This window comes from Dreissena polymorpha, chromosome 1 (assembly GCF_020536995.1).
Source record: "Dreissena polymorpha isolate Duluth1 chromosome 1, UMN_Dpol_1.0, whole genome shotgun sequence".
NCBI classification, from domain to species: Eukaryota; Metazoa; Mollusca; class Bivalvia; order Myida; family Dreissenidae; genus Dreissena; species Dreissena polymorpha.
Window position 1 is genome coordinate 8,243,149 of NC_068355.1, and position 21,231 is coordinate 8,264,379.

The 21,231-nt window shown below is 35.9% G+C and overlaps 1 protein-coding gene across 4 annotated transcripts in view; it reads right to left on the reverse strand.

Annotated features, from left to right (window-relative positions):
- Window positions 1–3,696: 3,696 nt before the first annotated feature.
- LOC127870057 (nucleosome assembly protein 1-like 1) overlaps window positions 3,697–21,231 on the reverse strand; it is a 46,318-nt gene continuing 28,783 nt past the window's right edge. For 3 of the 4 annotated variants that reach the window (XM_052412739.1, XM_052412731.1, XM_052412719.1), the window contains 4 exons: window positions 17,743–17,888; window positions 14,740–14,879; window positions 14,408–14,485; window positions 3,697–5,682 (listed from right to left, as the gene is read on the reverse strand). In XM_052412739.1, coding sequence (XP_052268699.1) covers window positions 5,650–5,682; window positions 14,408–14,485; window positions 14,740–14,879; window positions 17,743–17,888 — 397 coding nt within the window. In that variant the 3' untranslated portion in view covers window positions 3,697–5,649. Of the gene's footprint in view, window positions 5,683–11,235; window positions 11,289–14,407; window positions 14,486–14,739; window positions 14,880–17,742; window positions 17,889–21,231 lie in introns of all 4 variants that reach the window. The other variant, XM_052412725.1, reaches the window with a different exon arrangement.

Here is a 21,231-nt window from a genome sequence, read left to right on the forward strand (position 1 = left end):
GAATTGCGTGTGTTCATTTCAAACTTGCGATTGATTTTGAAAAATGCATTGCGTGTTAAATTATGCAATAGCGAACATCTTCAGTGCCTTCAGCGCTTTGATTCACACAAGTACTCATGTTCGAGTATAATTCCATGAATGCGAGCAGTGAAGTGTTGTCTATTTTGTTCGGAGCTTGTAAAAGAGGCCGTCATGCCACACTTTATCGAACGCTTGTCTCCCATCCAGGTAACACACGTAGCTTTGATCCATGTTCACGTGCAAAATAAACACTTTCGCGTAACGTGAATGACGTCATCAGACAACCAAGGCCCTCTTGGAAACCACACTGTTGAATGTTAAGGTCGGTCTTCATATTTGTGCTACATCGTTGTAAAAGTACAGATTCAAAGAGCTTTAACACAATAGAGGTAAGGGTTATAGCTCTGTAGCTATCCAGATTGTCCTTCGGTTTCGATCCTCTTTTATGTAGGGTTACTATTACACCACGCTTGAGAGTGTCAGGAATGTACACTGTACGATGAATTGCAGTTAAGGGATTAGCTAATAATGGCGAAATAGCACTCGCTACTGGCTTGAGATGCTCGTATGCTTGTAATTGTCTGGACAGTATCCGATCATAACGAGATAATCGGTTTAAGATGAACATAGGTGCAATTAAACACCAGGATATAAAAGCTGCAACTAAGAGTGTCAAAATTAGTGTACACAATTACATTAGTCAGGGGAATTTATTTAGTGTTTCACAAGGTAAGTTTTTCATACAAAGGTTCAAATCAGTTACCCTATGTTGCGTACAGAAAATAGACCTATTCATTGTTTGTTTTCATCCTTATTTGTTTTCGTTCATTAAATTAAATTTATTCTGAAAGAATTTCAATTTCTGAGATTTTTTCTTTAAAACTAAAAATGGTCGTCAAGAATTGCCAAGTAGATCTAGCGAGATTTTTGTGGTAACCACATATCGAGCTCTTAGATTGTGTTCCACTCCCGAGTTCGCTGTGAGTAAAAACGAATAATAACAACAATATAACCGTTCCAAAGATGCATTCCCTTGCATGCTAATGTTTTATATAGACATAATTAGTAAAATTATTTTTGATATGTGCATGATTATCATTAAAAACGATGATTTTGTCAACCTTCTCAATATGCGCTTATATGAATTCCAACTCTTTTTGCCAACCAGTGGGCGGAGTCTGAACTTTGCAGGTGCGCGTGACGTCACTCGTCAACTGTTCTATAACGAGCATATTTAAACCGTTCTTCAAAAATGCTTATACGTGAAGATTAATTTCGGATGATATATATGTTTTCTTTCAAGATACAATATACTCGTAGGTTTGTTAATGAACTTATAATTACATCATTATACACATAAACTAAGATATATCGAATCAATAAAGTATAGATTTGTCATATTATTTTAGACAAAAAAGATCGTAACATGAATTTCGACGAATGCCTGGTCGCTCTGTTGCCAATGGTTCATTGTGACAGGATTGAGACGAGATTCTCCAGGGGATCTCGGTACCCGATTCATTGTTTATCAATCATAATTTATACCGAGATTAATTGTGTATAAGATATACTAGCATTCGCTGTAACAATAATAACAAATGGTAATTTTATGTAAAACCACAAGACAATAATAACAAATGGTACTTTTATGTGAAACCACAATACCGGTGAACTATATTGACAGTTGTTTACTTATATTTTCGTGTATGTGTGTAGTATCTCTATATTATTATTTTTTATATCTCATACTTGTTTTCAAATGAGTGATGTAATACACTTAAAGGTCGCTCTTTGCTCCGACACCAGCGAGGCTCCATGTGACCATACCTGCCTGGGCACCCGTGCTCCAGTTTCCGGTGTAGGTCTGGTTGTCAACTTGTCACACTGTTTTGCACCTGCTTGCAATACGTGAGTTAGCCATATGTCCAGCTTTTTGATACAGTTCATATATATTTCGTGCTGTTAGTAAGTATATTATTTCAATGGCACATTTGTGATGCATTTGACAATAGGCCCCTGGTGAAAAGATGGCATGACAACACTTTACATATTTTTTTTTTGAAGATTTCCTCCAAAATTATCACAAGAAAACAAATTTTATCAACACCGGATCATGCGTTTTCTCACATTGGGCCTCATTTCTGATATCAATGACAGTTACCGCAGTCAGATTCTTCATCCGCAAAATAGAGCTAAGAGACAAAAGGTTTTACTGTAGCCGATTGAGGGAACCATTTTCGAACTAATCCAAGATATTAGAAATAATGTTGTGACTAAAATGCATGAAGTTTAAACAATACATGTGACTATAAAATTGTTAACAAGGTTGTACTATAGCCATATAAGAAAAACTGCTTCACCCAATTGTGGCCATTTTGTTCCACTAATCGAAATTCGGAACCATTTTTGAACCAGTCCAAGATATATTTGGGAAACATGTTCTGACCAAGTGTCATGAAGATTGGACTAAATATGCGACGTCTCGAGTATTTACAACGATTTTACTATAGCCATATAAGGAAAAATGCCCCACCCCCTTGGGGTCATTCGTTTTAACAGCCTAGAACCATTTTCTGTCTCATTTCAAGATATCATTAGAATTTTAGTTCTAAGTTTCGTGAACATCGGATAATACATGCGACTTCTAGACTGTTCACTAGATTTTACTGTAGCCACATTAGGAAAACTGCCAACCTGGGAGCCATGTGGTCGACCAACCGGAACCTTTTTTGAACTCAGCCCATATATTAACGGGGCACATGTTTTGCCAAAGTTTGAAAAGGATTGTACTTAAAATGTGACTTGTACAGAGTTAACAATGTTTAACTATAACCATATAAGGAAAACTGCCCCACCCAACTGCAGCTGTTTTTCAACAAACCGGAACCATTTTCGAACTCGTCCAAGATATCAATGGGACACGTTCTGAAGAAGTTTAATGAAAATTGGACATTAGATGTTGGCTTTAGAGTGTTATCAACGTTAATATTGACGATGCCCGACTAAAAAAAAGCTTAGCCGAGCTCAAAACTAATATAATGAACACATTGGTGAATTGCGGGAAGTTTTTATTTCAACACTGTCATCTTCCACAAACATATTTTGTTCTAGGGATAACAAAATATGTTTTGCTAGTATTTTTTTTAATCAACGTAACTGAAAACTTCAACACTGATATATTGTGTCTTATACTTAATGCGGCATGACATAGATCGATATGCTTGGAACTAGTGACATGTCTGCGTAGAGGTTGGTAGAATACCAATCACAAGGCATTTTATAGTAGAAGAAAGTGACAGGACTCGCGTGACGTGTATCTTTCCACCAAAATAAATATATACAATTGGTCGTGGATAACTTCGACACACATGTCCCTTCAGTTGCTCTGTTCTGCTTTCATGTATTTTGTTTTTGAACTTGACCAACATGTATTTATAAACACAATTCGTAAAGAATCCACTGTATCAGCTGTCAGTAAATGTGCAAGTCTTTCACTGCACCTCCATCACATTTCGTCTGCAGGTGAACGTTTGTCAAAAAATTGCATTAAATTTATAAAAATTATCCGACAATATAATATTGGTAATGGCCTAATTGTATCATCAAATGTTGCCGAGTGGCCTCATAATACCAAGTTGAAGTGGTTACCAAGCAGCCTCAACAAACCAAGTCGCAGTGATTTCAGCTTCTTTAATTGCATTACAGTTTTAATACCCATACAACATTCGTTAAGTTTACATTTACACTTATAATATAACTACTAGAATTACAAAGTAATAAGCAGAGATTACATGACAAAAACATGCTTAATCATTGCACAAACATTTTTTTTTACAACGTTCATTACCAAAAACATAGGGCAGAAACATACTGTGAACAATCTGTGAATGAAGGACTGCTGCCTTCTCAAGTCATTAGAACACTGATAATTACTTAAAAAACTTGTGTAATGAGAAAATCCAGCAGAATTAAAAAAGTTATGATATGTATAGGCAAGTTTTATTTTTGTTCAAAACACTTCCAATCACACAATGGTAACCAAAAACACAATTATTTGAATGTTTACGTGCATGTAACTTCATTACTGTATAGTTTGTATTAGCTGAGAACAAACGTCACATGCAAACCTATTTATCATGTCTATCAAGTAACAAGACCAAATTTCATTACACAATTGTACGTCATTTCAAAATATAATTATCAATACTTCCAAATAGACCATTAATTTATCATTCACAAATATGTTAATAAGTTCAGTAACTTCTAACACCAACCATCGTTCAAAATATAAAATTAAATGTTGCAACAGTCTCAAAACATCTTTTCATGACCGACACTACGGGACATCATAAAGTAAACAATAACTAAGTGTTAATGAGATGAACACAGCATTCAAAACGAAAAATATTGAAAATTCATCTGAAATCACATAACGAAACTTAACCCATAAACTCAAAAACACTTTAAGTCATTTACATGCGAAATGAAAATGAAGGTGTTCAGAAAATAATGGTATTTCAACATTCAGCTCTTTCCGTTAGCCCTTATATTCTTGAAATTTTTTGCCAGAAAAATATGTTTCACTAATGGCATGCTTATAAACTCTTCAAGATAATGAATAGTACACAACGTTCAAATACATTTACTGCAAACTTTTAACCACAGAACACTTAACACAGTGATGCGATTTCCATTGATAATTCATGAACCAAAGAGATATTCTTTATGTAATATATTTATTTTTATGATAAACAAAATATCTAATATACAAATCAGTTATGGCAGCACATTTCAACATAACTTACTTGAGGTATTAAAGGTAAAAAAAGAATTTAATATATCCTTATATGAATTTTAAATCAAATGTTTCATATTTCCATAACTCATGACTGTAAAGTCTACTTTTGTTAATATCAAAGCAGCGTGTAACACCTAAGGTTCATTCAGAGGTATTAAATAAACAGAGATTTCGAAATTGGTTTTTGAAATAAAACAAGAAAAAACATCATTAATAACAACCTGAACAAGAGATTGCCAAGCAATATTGTCCCCTACCAGTGAAACTCCACCATTGTCATAATTTTTTATTTGTTGCCATAGCAACCAGAATTCTTGACATATGAACATAATAAATTGACATGCATAATGTCGTTAATGCCATCTGTCCATGTTTCAAGTTTCATGAAAAACTATGAAGAATTTTTAAATTATCGCATGATCCAGAAAAGTGTGACGGACTGACGCACAGAGCGCAAACCACAAGTTTCTTCGGTAGGGGACAATTACCTAATAACAAGCCATTTTTCTCTGTGAATCAGCAATCATTTAACAGCACAAGCAAGTCCAATACAAAAGTCTCGAAATAATTGATTTAAATAAAAATGAGACTACATGTATGTTGAATAGTATACAACATTAGAGTTAGCAATAACTGGTCTTTAAACAAGGACAGAGGTGTACAATGGCCAGTGAATAAAATCCAAACTGCTTCATTAAGACATTGGCTGGGTTCATATCACATTGTAGCAAGGTCGAATGTATAGACACTGGAAGGACTAGCAACAATTCACTAGCTCCATGGAAATGATGTTTCTATGGTAACCAATGAAGACAAAAGAAAGCAACAAATCACTGCTGTTTGCATTCTGCAGGCTTCTCTTTCTGAAATTGATAAACGTACCGATATATTAGTCAGTGTATTGTTGAATCTTGCACGATTTATTAGTCAGTGTTTTGTTGAAACTTGCACTAGAATTCAGTATGCATGTTGTTATCAATATAATATTGTTGCAACAGTATTATTGTTTTAATAATTGGTATGTCAGGTAAGTGTTGTTTTGTCAAAGTATGAATCAAATCTGATCATAAAAAAAGAAGTCATTGCAATTTAAGCAAAATTTAATAATTTGGCCTCGAGCGTCAAGGTCATTCAAAGGTCAAGGTCTAAATCAACTTGACAGGAACAGTACCCTTATGATAGTTAAGAAAGTATTTGTAATTAGCCTCGATACTTTAGAAGTAAAGTGGATGTAAACACAAAATTTAACAAGGGCTGTTTGTAAAACATGCATGCCCCCCTATATGGGCTATAAGTTGTAGTAGCAGCCATTGTGTGAATACAGTTTTTTGTCACTGTAAACGGTGGTGGTGGTGGTGGTGGTAGTAGTAGTAGTAGTAGTAGTAGTAGTAGTAGTAGTAGTAGTAGTAGTAGTGGTAGTAGTAGTAATAGTAGTAGTAGTAGTAGTAGTAGTAGTAGTAGTAGTAGTAGTAGTAGTATAAGTAGTAGTAGTAGTAGTAGTAGTAGTAGTAGTAGTAGTAGTAGTAGTAGTAGTAGTAGTAGTAGTAGTAGTAGTAGTAGTAGTAGTAGTAGTAGTAGTAGTAGTAGTAGTAGTAGTAGTAGTAGAAGTAGTAGTAGTAATAGTAAAAGTTGTAGTAGTAGTGGCAGTAGTAGTAGAAGTAGTAATAGTAGACATGGTAGAATAAGTGGTGGTGGTGGTGTAGTAGTAGTAGTAGAAGTAGAAGTAGCAGCAGTAGCAGCATTACAATACCAATACGTAAGAATGATCAAATGGGAAAAGGTAACCTAGCACTGGCAGTAAATATGGGGCTCATTTACAGGTCAGATTTGGAATCTCTGCTGTAAAATGAGATTTTGAATGAATTAAAGGGAGGCAAATCTGTAATAAAAAGAACATGCATAAACCGTAGTTGTTTCCCTTGTTTGAACCATGCTAAATCCTTAAAATACCTATTTCCAGTAACTGTGACCTTCACCTGTGACGTTGACCTTTGACCTAGTGACCTCAAAATCAATAGGGGTCATCTGCGAGTCATGATCAATCTACCCATGAAGTTTCATGATCCTAGGCGTATGTGTTCTTGAGTTATCATCCGGAAACCATTTTACTATTTCGGGTCACCGTGACCTTGACCTTTGACCTAGTGACCTGAAAATCAATAGGGGTTACCTGCGAGTCATGATCAATCTACCCATGAAGTTTCATGATCCTAGGCGTATGCGTTCTTGAGTTATCATTCAAAAACCATTTTACTATTTCTGGTCACTGTGACCTTGACCTTTGACCTAGTGACCTCAAAATCAATAGGGGTCATCTGCGAGTCATGATCAATGTACCTATGAAGTTTCATGATCCTAGGCCCAAGCGTTCTTGAGTTATCGTCTGACAACCACCTGGTGGACAGGACCGACCGACAGACCGACCGACCGACATGAGCAAAGCAATGTACCCCCTCTTCTTCGAAGGGGGGCATAACAAAATATTCAAAGTTACTAAGACAAACAAGAGCTTGTCACAGTAGTGCCAAGTCCCCGCCGAAATGTGTTTGCTTGTATGACAACATTTGTTTTAGAGAGTAGAATATTTGTAAAACAAATAAAGGGAGATAATTCAAAAACTATGGCTGAAAGAGTTATGGTTCATGTTCACAGCAATTCTCCTAGTTGCCATCTGTTTATATTTCTAGTTTCAAGTAAATCCCTTCAGTAGATTTAGAGTTATGCTCCAAACAAAATTGATTTGTAATTAAAAAAAAATGGAGATAATTCAAAAACTAAGGTAGATAGTGTTATGGTTCTTAGTCACTGCACTTCCCCTACTTGTCATCTGTTTATATTTCAAGTTTCAAGTAAATCTGTTTAGTAGATTTTGAGTTATGCTCCAGACAAAAATTAACTTTGACATTATATAAAAGGGGAGATAATTTAAAAACTAAGGTAGATAGAGTTATGGTTCTTAGTCTCTGCAATTTTCCTACTCTGTTTATATTCTAAGTTTAAAGTAAATCCATTGAATAGAGTTGGAGTTATGCTCTGGCCAAAGTTTCGGACGGACGGACGGGACCAATTACTATATCTCCTCCGAATTTTTTTCGGCGGGGATAAAGAGGGCCATTATTTCATTAAAATGCCAACCAGATTTATGCAACTTGCCCTGTACAGTCCCCTTATGATAGTTAGCGAGTGTTCAAATTCTGAAAGCAATAGCTATGATACTTTAGGAGTAAAGTGGACCAAAACACAAAACTTAACCAAATGTTCAATTATCTAAGTATATAAGGGGCCATCATTCTGTCAAAATGCCAGTCAGAGTTACATAACTTTGATAGGTAGTAAGTGTTGCATGTATGAATGCAATAGCTTTGCTACTTTAGGAATGAAGCAACCTAAACACAACACTTAACCAAATTTTCAATTTTCTAAGAATAAAAAGGGAACATAATTCTTACAAAATGCTTGATACAGTTGTCTGCTCTTGTTTAAAGATTGGGGTCATGCTGGTAATGAAGTATGCAAAATAAAAGCAATATGTCAAGGGACATGAAAAATATTACAGGTGGTACGCAAACTTTAACATAGATTTATCAATAATATGCATATTCTAAGTGAAACAAGATGCGTTTGTGAAACACAATGTCCCCCTATATAACGTTTGACTTTGAAGGATGACCTTGACCTTGTGAAGGATGACCTTGACCTTTCACCACTCAAAATGTGCAGCTCCATGAGATACACATGCATGCCAAATATCAAGTTGCTATATTCAATATTGCAAAAGTATTCATAAAATAAGCGATTTGGGCCACATATATTTGACCTCTGACCTTGAAGGATGACCTTGACCTTTCACCACTCAAAATGTGCAGCTCCATGAGATGCACATGCATGCCAAATATCAAGTTGCTATCTTCAATATTGCAAAAGTATTTATAAAATAAGCGATTTGGGCCACATATATTTGACCTCTGACCTTGAAGGATGACCTTGACCTTTCACCACTCAAAATGTGCAGCTCCATGAGATACACATGCATGCCAAATATCAAGTTGCTATCTTCAATATTGCAAAAGTATTCATAAAATGAGATATTTTGGCCATATATATTTGACCTCTGACCTTGACCTCTGACCTTTCACCACTCAAAATGTGCAGCTTCATGAGATACACATGCATGCCAAATATGAAGTTGCTATCTTCAATATAGCAAAAGTTATTGCAAAATGTTAAAGTTGGCGCAAACAGACCAACAGACAGACCAACAGACAGGGCAAAAACAATATGTCCCCCACTACTATAGTGGGGGACATAAAAAGGGCCATAATTCTTACAAAATGCTTGATGCAGTTGTCTGCTCTTGTAAATAGATTGGGGCCATGTTGGTAATGAAGTATGCAAAATATGACAGCAATATGTCAAGGGACATATAAAATAATTGAGGTGGTACGCAAACTTGAACATTCCAACGCTCACGCAGACGCTTGGGTGAGTAGGATAGCTCCACTATATATATTTTATATATAAAAGTAGAGCTAAAAATGCATAGTGATTTTTATTTTATCTCTATTATATCCTTATATGTGTTCGTGCAATTAAATGCTAATTAAAAACTTTTTCCTTCAAACAAGCAAGTTCATTTAATTGATAACCCCACAAAATAAATTTTGTTTATTGATTTATTAAGGTGCAGAACTACTATTTGAACAAAGGGAAATACATCTTGTTCATGAAAGTGAAGGGTTATGGTTCTTGTGCATTGCACTTCTTATTTGTATCTTTACACTCATTACGTTTCATGTTGAAATGTTGTATCATATCTGAGATTATGCCCTGAAAAGTTACATTATACAACAACAACAAAGGGCATTCTCTTATTTAATCAAGTTAAGGGTTATGGTTCTTGCGCAAGGCACTTCTCTTTGATACCTATACTGCCCTTTTGATTTATGTTGAAATTTGGTATCATTTTGAGATGCAGTCCTGAAATTACATTAAACAAAAGCAATAAACGGCAACAATACTTATTAAAGAAAGTGTAGAATAAAGGTTTTTAGCTGACACTTGTATGCACCCATGAAGTTTCACGTTGAACTCTTATATAGTGTCTGAGATATAGTCTTAAAAGTTTGTGACAGATGGACAGACAACACCAAAACTATCTCCCTCCACCTTTGGCAGGGAATAATAAATTTAACCCTTATTCAATATTTGAGAAAAATAATTATTTAGATGAAGACCTTATGCAAACCAAATGTATGCACAGAAACAAAACATGCATCACCATAAGGCTCCAAACAGAAATGCATCTACAAATCAATTTAAACATTCACACACCAAATAAGAGAACACATTACCAGTGTTTTTTTCCCCTTAAAAAGGGTCCCGTATCCCCCCCCCCCCCCATAGAAAAGTATATGTTTTTCCCATATGGCACCAAAAAATTCCCAATAGAAGGTTTCCATTTTATTTATACATTTTTTAGGATTTTAACATTTTGTTCATATTTCCATCCAGCCATACAAGTTCAACCTTAGTAAAAATAATACTGAAAACACTTCTATTCTCAATACAAAGCATTTTTAGCCAAACAGCAACAATACAAATTTCCCAATTTTAGTCAAAATGTCGCAAATTTTCCCAAGTCAATGGTGGAAAAAAAACACTGATTACAGAGGACTAAAAGATTGCTTCCAATTAAAGAAGCTTTCATGACAGTAGTGCATTCTGATTATTCTATACAAACCATAGGAAAAGACTTAATAATAATGTAAGCTTACCACATTTGTTTATATCATATAAATAAATATGTATCCACAGACATGTAAATAGAGGGATAAAATTATGGATGACTTTGACTACATTGAGGTTACATTCAGAATAGAAATCTTGATATTGTTTATTTGGAACAACAGTACAAGTCACCAATGTTTCCTTTTTTTACATGAATGTGACATGCCTTATGTAATTCTACAACTAACTAAATGTCAAATCTGCATAGTAGGCTCAATTTCAGACGTAGCACGTTATAATCATTTATGGTCATTGAAACAAAATAAGAAAACAACTTAACTAGGAGATGTGAAAAAAGGTTTTGCAAAAAGGCTTGGCTAATTTTTTGTTGGCATTTATATTATTTTGAACACCGAGTGACTTGAGGTTATTAAAAAAGTTTCGAATATTAAATGTTTGCAAAGGGCATGTTTCCCAATGGAAAGAAATTATTTGTTTACAGCAACAAAAGTAAGAAGATAACAAAAGCTTTTAGCCATTTTGGATTAAGGCCATTTTCCAAGATGAGGCATATCCACAATGGTAATTTACATCAACAACTTACAGAGCCCAATGTATGTGTGTAGTCAGTGTCACACATAATTAAGGACAATGCAGGGAGGGACACAGCAATAGGTTACACTGAATACCTATCACACTATATCCAGTCTATATCACTACTGTGTGCATTCTATTTGGAGCCCTACAGAAAGAAATACATTCACATGTTTAAAAATGTTAGGCATACAAGACACACCACATCACAGCACATTAAATTGGGACATATGAAACAAAACTTCACAATTGTCAAGGTGAATTATTTTATGCATTTACTCCACCGCATGACTTTGTTAGTAACCAATGTGTGAGTTACAGAAATACTGTGCCTTTCTTCAATCAAAGAGAGACTAAACATTTAAGCAAATTTTGCTTTTTTCTTCCTAAGACCAAAACAAATTTTAAAACCAATATTAAAAGTTCTAGACTGTACAATTGCATTTTCGCAAAAAACTCAAAGTTTGGCACCATTCACAATGTTAAGGCAAAAAATCCATAATTCTGTAAAGAATTTAACAATGAGTAGAGAAACACATTTAAGCTGTCAAGGTTGGCTGGAAAGGAATATGGAGCTGCACACATTGGTTATAACAAAATGCATATACGATGGTTTCCCTCAATTCTCATCAACATAGTTTTGGTCCTCATCTCTGCCAGGACTACTCTTGGCACCAGGTTGCTCAAGTGCCCCTTTCATAGCCCGACTGTCTGAGAAATCTGAACTGACGGGCCGTCGCCACCTTGGCTTTCCAGATGACAACAGTGGGTTGTCGTGTAGATATGGGCTGTCTCTGTACTTAGGGTGGACGCCCACTGTGTTTCTCCCCGATGAACTAGATCGGATTGATATTACATCCACAGCTTTGCCAATCAGATTTGATGATGCCTCCATGCTGGTGGAGATCATAGCATTCACTAATTTGATTCCCTTGAAACTCTGTGAAGATTTTTGCTCTTTTAAATGAACCATTTCAGCACCAGAATCTCCCGTTGCAGATAAATAGTTTCCTCCTTTGCTGTTTATTTCCTTCACGCAAGCATCATCCACTTTTGACTGCTGCAGGACTGGTTTGGCGCTGGCAGTTGCTCTTTCCTGGTCAGCCAAGACTTTGCTGGGTTGAGAATCCCAAGGTGGTTTTCTCACAGGAGCCGAGATGGGCTCTCCAGCCTGTTCATAAATGTGTGATATATCTTGCCATCTTTTCTTTATAAAATCAGTCTCTGCCACTACTGCCTTTCCGGATCTCTTATATTGTTGTCTTCTTGATGGCTGGTGACCCTTTCCCTCCATAATAGAATATCCTGGAAGAGTGATTGAAATATGATCTCTTTTTTCAGTCCATTTTGCTTCAGGGTTCTGTTTTGAAGGATTTATATTATCATTGATTGAAGATTCATTGAATTTATACTTTCTTCCTTGGGATTTACGGACTGCAGGAACCTTACCAGGCTGGTGAGTCTTTAACCTTCCTTTACCAATCAGTTTCTTAAGAATGGAAAAAGCCATTGCTTTGGAACTCGTGTCATCCTGATAAACAGTGGCTGATTGAGTACCTCTTACATCTGTATGTTTTCTACCAGGCAACGTTTTATTGGAACTTTTGTCATCCTGATTAACAGTGGCTGATTGAGAACCTCTTACATATGTATGTTTTCTACCAGGCAGGGTTTTATTTCCAGTATCCTTTCCAGTGTTATCAATTGTTGAACTTTTGTCAATCTGAAAGCCTTCAAAATGCTCTTGATTTGTCACAGCTCTCTTATTTCCTCTCTGCATGGGTCTGCCTTCTTTGTCTCTACCCAATGAGTATTTTTTAGAGGATCTAACACTGTTTCTTGAATTCTCTTTATGTTTTGTGTAGCCACTAGAGTCTTCATGTATTTCCAATGATTCTTCTGCTTTATTGTTGTCGGGTGAATCGCATCCATTGTCAAGATCTTCTTTAATTTCTTCCATAACTTTCCTATGCCTGGTGTTTCCCTTAACTAATCCTCTCGGACTCTTCACAGACAAAACTCTTGGACTTCGTTTTACACGAACAAAGGCCTTCTCCATAGCTGTTTGAGATTTTTTTCTCTCCAATGCAGATTTACTAATTAGCTCACTGCTTTGAATACCTTCAGATTCCAATGCGTGCGGTAAGAAAACTTCTGTACCTTCTCTTAAAAATGCCATTATAGGTTGTACCCCTGCTGTCGGATTTTGAGGTTCTCGTCTTTTACTACCAACAACTTTCTGCTCAGCAACATCACTAACCAAAGTTGAGGGTTGCGAATTTACAGCTTTTGACCTGGTCCCAGTTGCCAATATTCGATGTTCAGGACCAATAACAACATCTGACGATGGTAAAATATCACTCCTAGATCTGGTCTCTGAGGCAAATGTTGGTTCTTGATTCAATGGTGCTGTAAGCGGTCGAGCGGATAGATGTGTCTGTGTGTTCATGTCTTTCCGAATGAATGTTCCTGAACTAGGTCTTGGGGGCAGTCGGGTATCAAAAGGGGCACTAGAGATATGTGACACTCGACCAAGAGCATGTGTCGCCACCCGGTCTAAAAAAGCTTGGTTCACGTATTTGTATCTAACCTGTTGCAAAAGTTGACATGCGCTAATTTTCCAGAATACTTCCACAAAGGATATGAAACTGTCTACAGAATTAAACAAGAGATGTGTTTGTCAGAAACACAATGCCCCTTATTGCACCACTTTGAAATAAAATTTCAATATATCATTTGGCAGGTTTAGAAATTATCTCCCTTTTAAAGCTTATTACTTGCCTTGGATTTTTTTTTTACTTTTGACCTTGAAGGTTGACATTGACCTTGACCTTTCACCAATCAAAATGTTCAGCTCCATGAGACACACATGCATGCTAAATATCAAGTATCTATCTTCAATATTGCAAAAGTTATGGCCAATGTTCAAGTTTTTGGATGTACTGACAGACCGACGGACATACAGTTTAAATGCTATATGCCACCCTACCGGGGGCATAATAACCCTTTTTAAGTTCACAACAAATTTGACATTTTAACATACCAGAAAGGAAGGTTACCAACTTAAAATCACCATATAATTGTTCATGTAATTTTAATTAAAATCAATACATGATGAGGTGTCTATCAACATATAGGTTTTTAATCAACGAATTTAAACCTGAATGACTGTTTGACAACAAAGAGAAGACATGGCTGCCATATTGTCCGGGCCCACAAGCAAGGGCCAGGCCCGCCCACGGCCCCAGACAATAGACATGTACTCACCCCTGGACTGTAGTCTGGGTCAGCATCCTCATCATACTCCCCCTCCTCTGCTCCATCCTCCTCATCACCCTCGTCATACTGTACACACATAACAGTGAGTATTATTGCACTTATCAATGTTTTATACAAGGTCAATTTTCTTTGCATATTTTTTTACCATTTTTTCATTTATTTTCATAATAATTATTATTTATTATTATTTTCAAATTAGCATAATTTTGGTATCAAGTATTCAAGTATACCCCAACCCCACACTTTTTTTATGTGGATATCATAAGAATGAGATGTTTTACAGAATACAAAATATATATACTACTAGAACAAGCAATTACATCATCATCGTTTTCCAAGGCCTCTCCAGTGAAATACAGGACAGCACGAGGTACTATGCGTTCTCGAATGAAGTGTCCGATCTCAAAATCTGCAGCTAGAAGGGCTTCAGTGTCTTCATCCATCTCCTCATCCTCCGGAGCTGTAGGGGAAGAGCAATACATAGCATAAACTTTTCCCCCACAAGGATATCAGTAAAACTGATGGATGCTCCCCAATGATGCTTTGTTGATATATGGGTTAATTGTGTGGAAAAAAGTGAGACCTTGAAAAAATCTAATATTAGCCTCAGTAGGGCTGTAACGAATACACTAGGTGACAAATACGATACGTATCACGAATACAGGGTGGCGAATACGAATATTTATTCGTGAATATGAATTTCAATGAACAAAAGTAATACTGCCAACTTGACATGATATTATATAGTATGAAACTATGAGTATTTGTCAATTTGAATAATTGAGTATCATTGCATACTGAAAATATGAGATATAACACTTTGAAATAACAAAACACTGACTAGAACTGCTTAAGCATTGAACACAGTTTTGAAAACATGACTAGTGCCAATAAAATCCTTGAGTAGAACAATTAAGCAGGCAGGTCAACGATATCAACTTTGTGTGTATGTTTGAGCATCAAATCACTCGTATTATTGAAATAAACATTAAAAACCATCGAAAGATTTTTCAATTCAATGTCGTAAATATTCAAACGGTACCCTCCATTTTTGTTGAAAATCTCACTGTGTAACATAGTGGGGATGGGGTTAACATGATGAAAAACGCCGGAACAAGGAGAGGAACATTTAAATATAAGGATTTATTGTATGAACCTTAATTTGTAAGGTAAGCTAAGATGATTAAACTTTCAAACTCGAAACCACGTTGTTTGAATCCGTCAAATATTCGGTTCGGGAGGTGGCGAATAACGAATACGATTCCTCCACAGCCGTATTCGAGTTATTCGAATATTCGAATGTATCGTTACAGCCCTAAGCCTCAGTGACCTTGACCTTGACCCCAGTGACCTCAAACTTCATCAAAAGGTAGAGGTCCATGCAAGGTACCTACATGCCAAATATATAAGAGATCATTCAAATATTGAAGGCGCTATGAGAAACTGTAACAAAAGTGTGAAGGAAAATCTATTAGCTTTGGTGACCTTGACCCCAGTGACCTCAAACATCATCAAAAGGTAGAGGTCCATGCAAGGTACCTACATGCCAAATATGAAAGAGATCAGTAAAGTATTGAAGTTGCTATGAGAAACTGTAACAAAAGTGTGAAGGAAAATCTATTATTAGCTTTCGTAACCTTAACCCCAGTGACCTCAAACATCATCAAAAGGTAGAGGTCCATGCAAGGTACCTACATGCCAAATATGAAAGAGATCGGTAAAGTATTGAAGGCGCTATGAGAAACTGTAACAAAAGTGTGAAGGAAAATCTATTATTAGCTTTGGTGACCTTGACCTCAGTGACCTTAGGTAGATAGAGTTATGGTTCTTAGTCACTGCACTATTCCTACTTGCCATCTGTTTATATTTCAAGTTTCAAGTAAATCCCTTTAGTAGATTTTGAGTTATGCTCCGGACAAAAATTTACTTTGAAATTTAATAAAGGGAGATAATTCAAAAACTAAGGTAGATAGAGTTATGGTTCTTAGTCACTGCACTTCTCCTACTTGCCATCTGTTTATATTTCAAGTTTCAATAAATCCCTTTAGTAGATTTAGAGTTATGCTCTGGACAAAAATTTACTTAAAAATTATATAAAAGGGAAGATTATTAAAAAAATAAAGTAGATAGAGTTATGGTTCTTGGTCACTGCACTTCTCCTAGTTGCCATCTGTTTATATTTCAAGTTTCAAGTAAATCCCTTCAGTCGATTTTAAGCTATGCTCAAAAATTACCTTGAAATTATATAAAAGGGGAGATAATTAAAAAACTAAGGTAGATAGAGTTATGGTTCTTGGTCACTGCACTTCTCCTAGTTGCCATCTGTTTATATTTCAAGATTCAAGTAAATCCCTTCAGTAGTTTTAGAGTTATGCTCCGGACAAGAATTTAGTTTGTACGGAAGTGCAGAAGGACAAACTGGTGCTCCCCATATATATATATGAGGAGCATAATAAAAAGCAAAGTGAAAATGGCTTTTGAAACCAGCATAAAACAATAACAGCCTGCGAGTAACTCGCAGTCTGTTCAGGTTTTATGCTGTTTGCTGCTCATCAGTATCTAAGGGTTGGAAATGAAGCCTTTTAAACTTGAATAACGTAAGAAAGGTCTTAAATTGAATTTTACTTTCTGAGGAACTACAAATGGGTAAAAAAATGTATCTAAGAGGTACAGGGCTAACAGATGTATAAGTAAAACTGCATGCTCTGATGTTTGTTTTGGCGCAACAATGACTGAAATTCATTATTGGTTTATATAGGAGGGTATGCTACAAAGCAAAGCTTTCCTTAACCACACACATTTTTCTTTAATACTTTTTAACATACTTACATGACCAAAATTGTCATTTATTCTGGGCATGGAACTTTTAAATAGTAGTAATAATTTAGCCGCACTCTGTGAAAAGGGGGTTTAAAGCATGTGCGTAAAGTGTCATCCCAGATTAGGCTGTGCCGTCCCCACAGGCTAATTAGGGACGACACTTTCCGCCTTAACTTGATTTTTGGTTAGAAGAAACTATTGAAACGAAAAATATTATACAAGCGTTAAGTGTCGTCCCTAATTAGGCTGTGCGGACAGCACAGGCTTATCTGGGACAACACTTTAGGCACATGCATGAAACCACTTTCACAGAGCACGGTACAATTATATTAACACAAGATGACCATGACCAACATTGAACACATTAGTTGGCTCAAAAGGCCGACATGTGTAAATGAATATTTCAGAGTAATACCAACCACTAAACAAAACAAATAGTAATTTGTTTCGTAATGTATTGCACACATTTGTTCAATAATCCCGAACCAACTGACAGCACTTACGAGTAGGCGGACTGAAGAAATTGAAGAAGGAATCATTTTGGACTGTTTTCTGTATTGTTCTGGTGGTACCACTGGCTTTGTGCTTCTGCTTCTTTTTAACTGTTTTAACTGTCACGTTCTTGCCTTTCTTCCAGTCAATTTTACACCTGCAGAATTATTTTTATTGTATTGAAGGTTTTAAAGCAAGAAGTCTACAACTGAAAACAAGATGCGTTTGTGAAACACAATGTCCCCCTATATGACGTTTGACTTTGAAGGATGACCTTGACCTTGTGAAGGATGACCTTGACCTTTCACCACTCAAAATGTGCAGCTCCATGAGATACACATGCATGCCAAATATCAAGTTGCTATATTCAATATTGCAAAAGTATTCATAAAATAAGCGATTTGGGCCACATATATTTGACCTCTGACCTTGAAGGATGACCTTGACCTTTCACCACTCAAAATGTGCAGCTCCATGAGATGCACATGCATGCCAAATATCAAGTTGCTATCTTCAATATTGCAAAAGTATTTATAAAATAAGCGATTTGGGCCACATATATTTGACCTCTGACCTTGAAGGATGACCTTGACCTTTCACCACTCAAAATGTGCAGCTCCATGAGATACACATGCATGCCAAATATCAAGTTGCTATCTTCAATATTGCAAAAGTATTCATAAAATGAGCGATTTTGGCCATATATATTTGACCTCTGACCTTGAAGGATGACCTTGACCTTTCACCACTCAAAATGTGCAGCTTCATGAGATACACATGCATGCCAAATATCAAGTTGCTATCTTCAATATTGCAAAAGTATTCATAAAATGAGCGATTTTGGCCACATATATTTGACCTCTGACCTTGAAGGATGACCTTGACCTTTCACCACTCAAAATGTGCAGCTCCATGAGATACACATGCATGCCAAATATCAAGTTGCTATATTCAATATAGCAATAGTTATTGCAAAATGTTAAAGTTGGCGCAAACAGACCAACCAACCAACCAACCAACAGACCAACCAACCAACCAACAGACAGGGCAAAAACAATATGTCCCCCACTACTATAGTGGGGGACATAAAATTCAGATAAAATGCCCTATGTAATTTAATTTTAGAACTGTATAAAACATCTGAATCAATTTTAACAACTTCAAAACTATTATAATAAAAGTTATATAAATGTATGATGACTTTTATATAGACAACAAGAGCTGTCACCATAGGATGACTTATGCCCCCTATAAACGCTTGATATAAGTTATGAGCTTTTTTCGAAACCTAAACGCAGATTTCGAAACCTAAGCGCGGACCCCAAGTTCAAGGTCAAGGTCACAGGGGACAAAATGTGTGTGCGTATGGAAAGGCCTTGTCCATATACACATGCATACCAAATATGAAGGTTATATCTCAAGGGACATAGAAGTTATGAGCATTTTTCAAAACCTAAACGCAGATTTCGAAACCTAAACGCGGACCCTAACTTCAAGGTCAAGGTCACAGAGGTAAATTTTGTTGTGCGTATGGAAAGGCCTTGTCCATGTACACATGCATACCAAATATGAAGGTTATATCTCAAGGGACATAAAAGTTATAAGCATTTTTCGAAACCTTAACGCAGATTTCGAAACCTAAATGCGGACCCTAAGTTCAAGGTCAAGGTCACAGAATTAAAAAAAATTGTGCGTATGGAAAGGCCTTGTCCATATACACATGCATACCAAATATGAAGGTTATAACTCAAGGGACATAGAAGTTATGAGCATTTTTTGAAACCTAAAAGCAGATTTCGAAACCTAAACGCGGACCCTTAGTTCAAGGTCAAGGTCACAGGGGTAAAAATTAGTGTGCATATGGAAAGGCCTTGTCCATATACACATGCATACCAAATATGAAGGTTATATCTCAAGGGACATAGAAGTTATGAGCATTTTTCGAAACCTAAACGCAGATTTCGAAACCTTAACGCGGACCCTAAGTTCAAGGTCAAGGTCACAGGGGTAAAAAAAATTGTGCGTATGGAAAAGCCTTGTCCATATACACATGCAAACCAAATATGAAGGTTATATCTCGAGGGACATAGAAGTTATGAGCATTTTTCGAAACCTAAACGCAAAGTGTGACGGAAAGACGGACAGACAGACGGTCCCTTGATCACTATATGCCCCCTTTTCTTCGAAAGGGGGCATAAAAATATATTTTAGGGATTTGAATTGTTTAATTGTTCAATTAAATAAATGATCAGGGGTGTCAATTAACCAAAATCTAAAATCCTGAAAATAAGCCCAGCATGTGGGAGGCAAGTGCTAAAAGAGGGTAAATAATTAATTTAATTTTTATAATTTAAAAACTGTGTTAACAATATGTCAAATTAAAATAATTTGTGTTTAAAATGACATTTTGTGACAAAAATCTTGAAACATCAGAACAAAAATCCTCTAATTTATATCAATATCAAAAGCAGTTTTTGAAGGCCTAAATCCTGAATTCAGGAATAATCCTGAACTTTGACACCTCTGAAATGACAGTGGGTCTTAATTCTGCTTGCATGTTTTGTAAGGAGAGTTGTACCCTGTGAATACTTAAAGCAGTCACAGAACCTATACTGCAATTACTCTAGCACCCATGCAAATGTCAAATGTCCACAAGGCAAAGACAGATCTCGGGTGCAAAATTTAACAAACACAACTAAATATATATAATTTACTTTTGTATAAGGCCATCCTTAAAAAATTGTTTGTTTGGCATAACCCGACCCAGGTAAATTTGGGTGGGTAGGTAGGTAAGGATTTTATTTTTTTTTTGTAATTTTTTTTTTTCTGACATTGAACTCCGACATATACCAAACTGAAAGGTAATTATCAAATTAAGCTCCAAGTCCTCTGCCTCATGAAAGGAAATTGGTAAATATTTTTCTGCACCGTCCGTATCATCGGACGTGTATTCGTAAGTCTATTTTTTCTATAAAGAACTTCGAAAATATAATATAATCCACGAAAAATACTTTATCCGGAAACGACAGTCCGAAAAATTGTACGCATTTTGCACATGAAATAAAATGTGCATATCGTTTGACTACAGAAAATGAAAACAAGTAACCTAGCAAATACGTAATTAATATACTATTTGGTTGACATATTACTTTACAATAGCATAGTGTGAGTAAAGAACAACAAAGTAATTATAACATTTTAATTTCAATCAAGAACAGAAAGGTGCAACATCTTCGACATGTAACTAATTTTTTAATTATCATCCTTTAATTAAATCGATAGTCGGTAGAAATTTGTAAAGTGATCAGCTTAAAAATAGTTTATCGAGTGTTACGCTTCTTTTCATTTGCTTATTTTGTATACGACTTTTGCCATCGGCCATTATATTGTAGGCAGACGACAATATCAACTGTGTATTCCATTATCTGCGCATGAATGACCCAATATTACCCGATAGCGAACTCAATGTTGATTGGCCAGCTACCATATGCGCTTCAAAT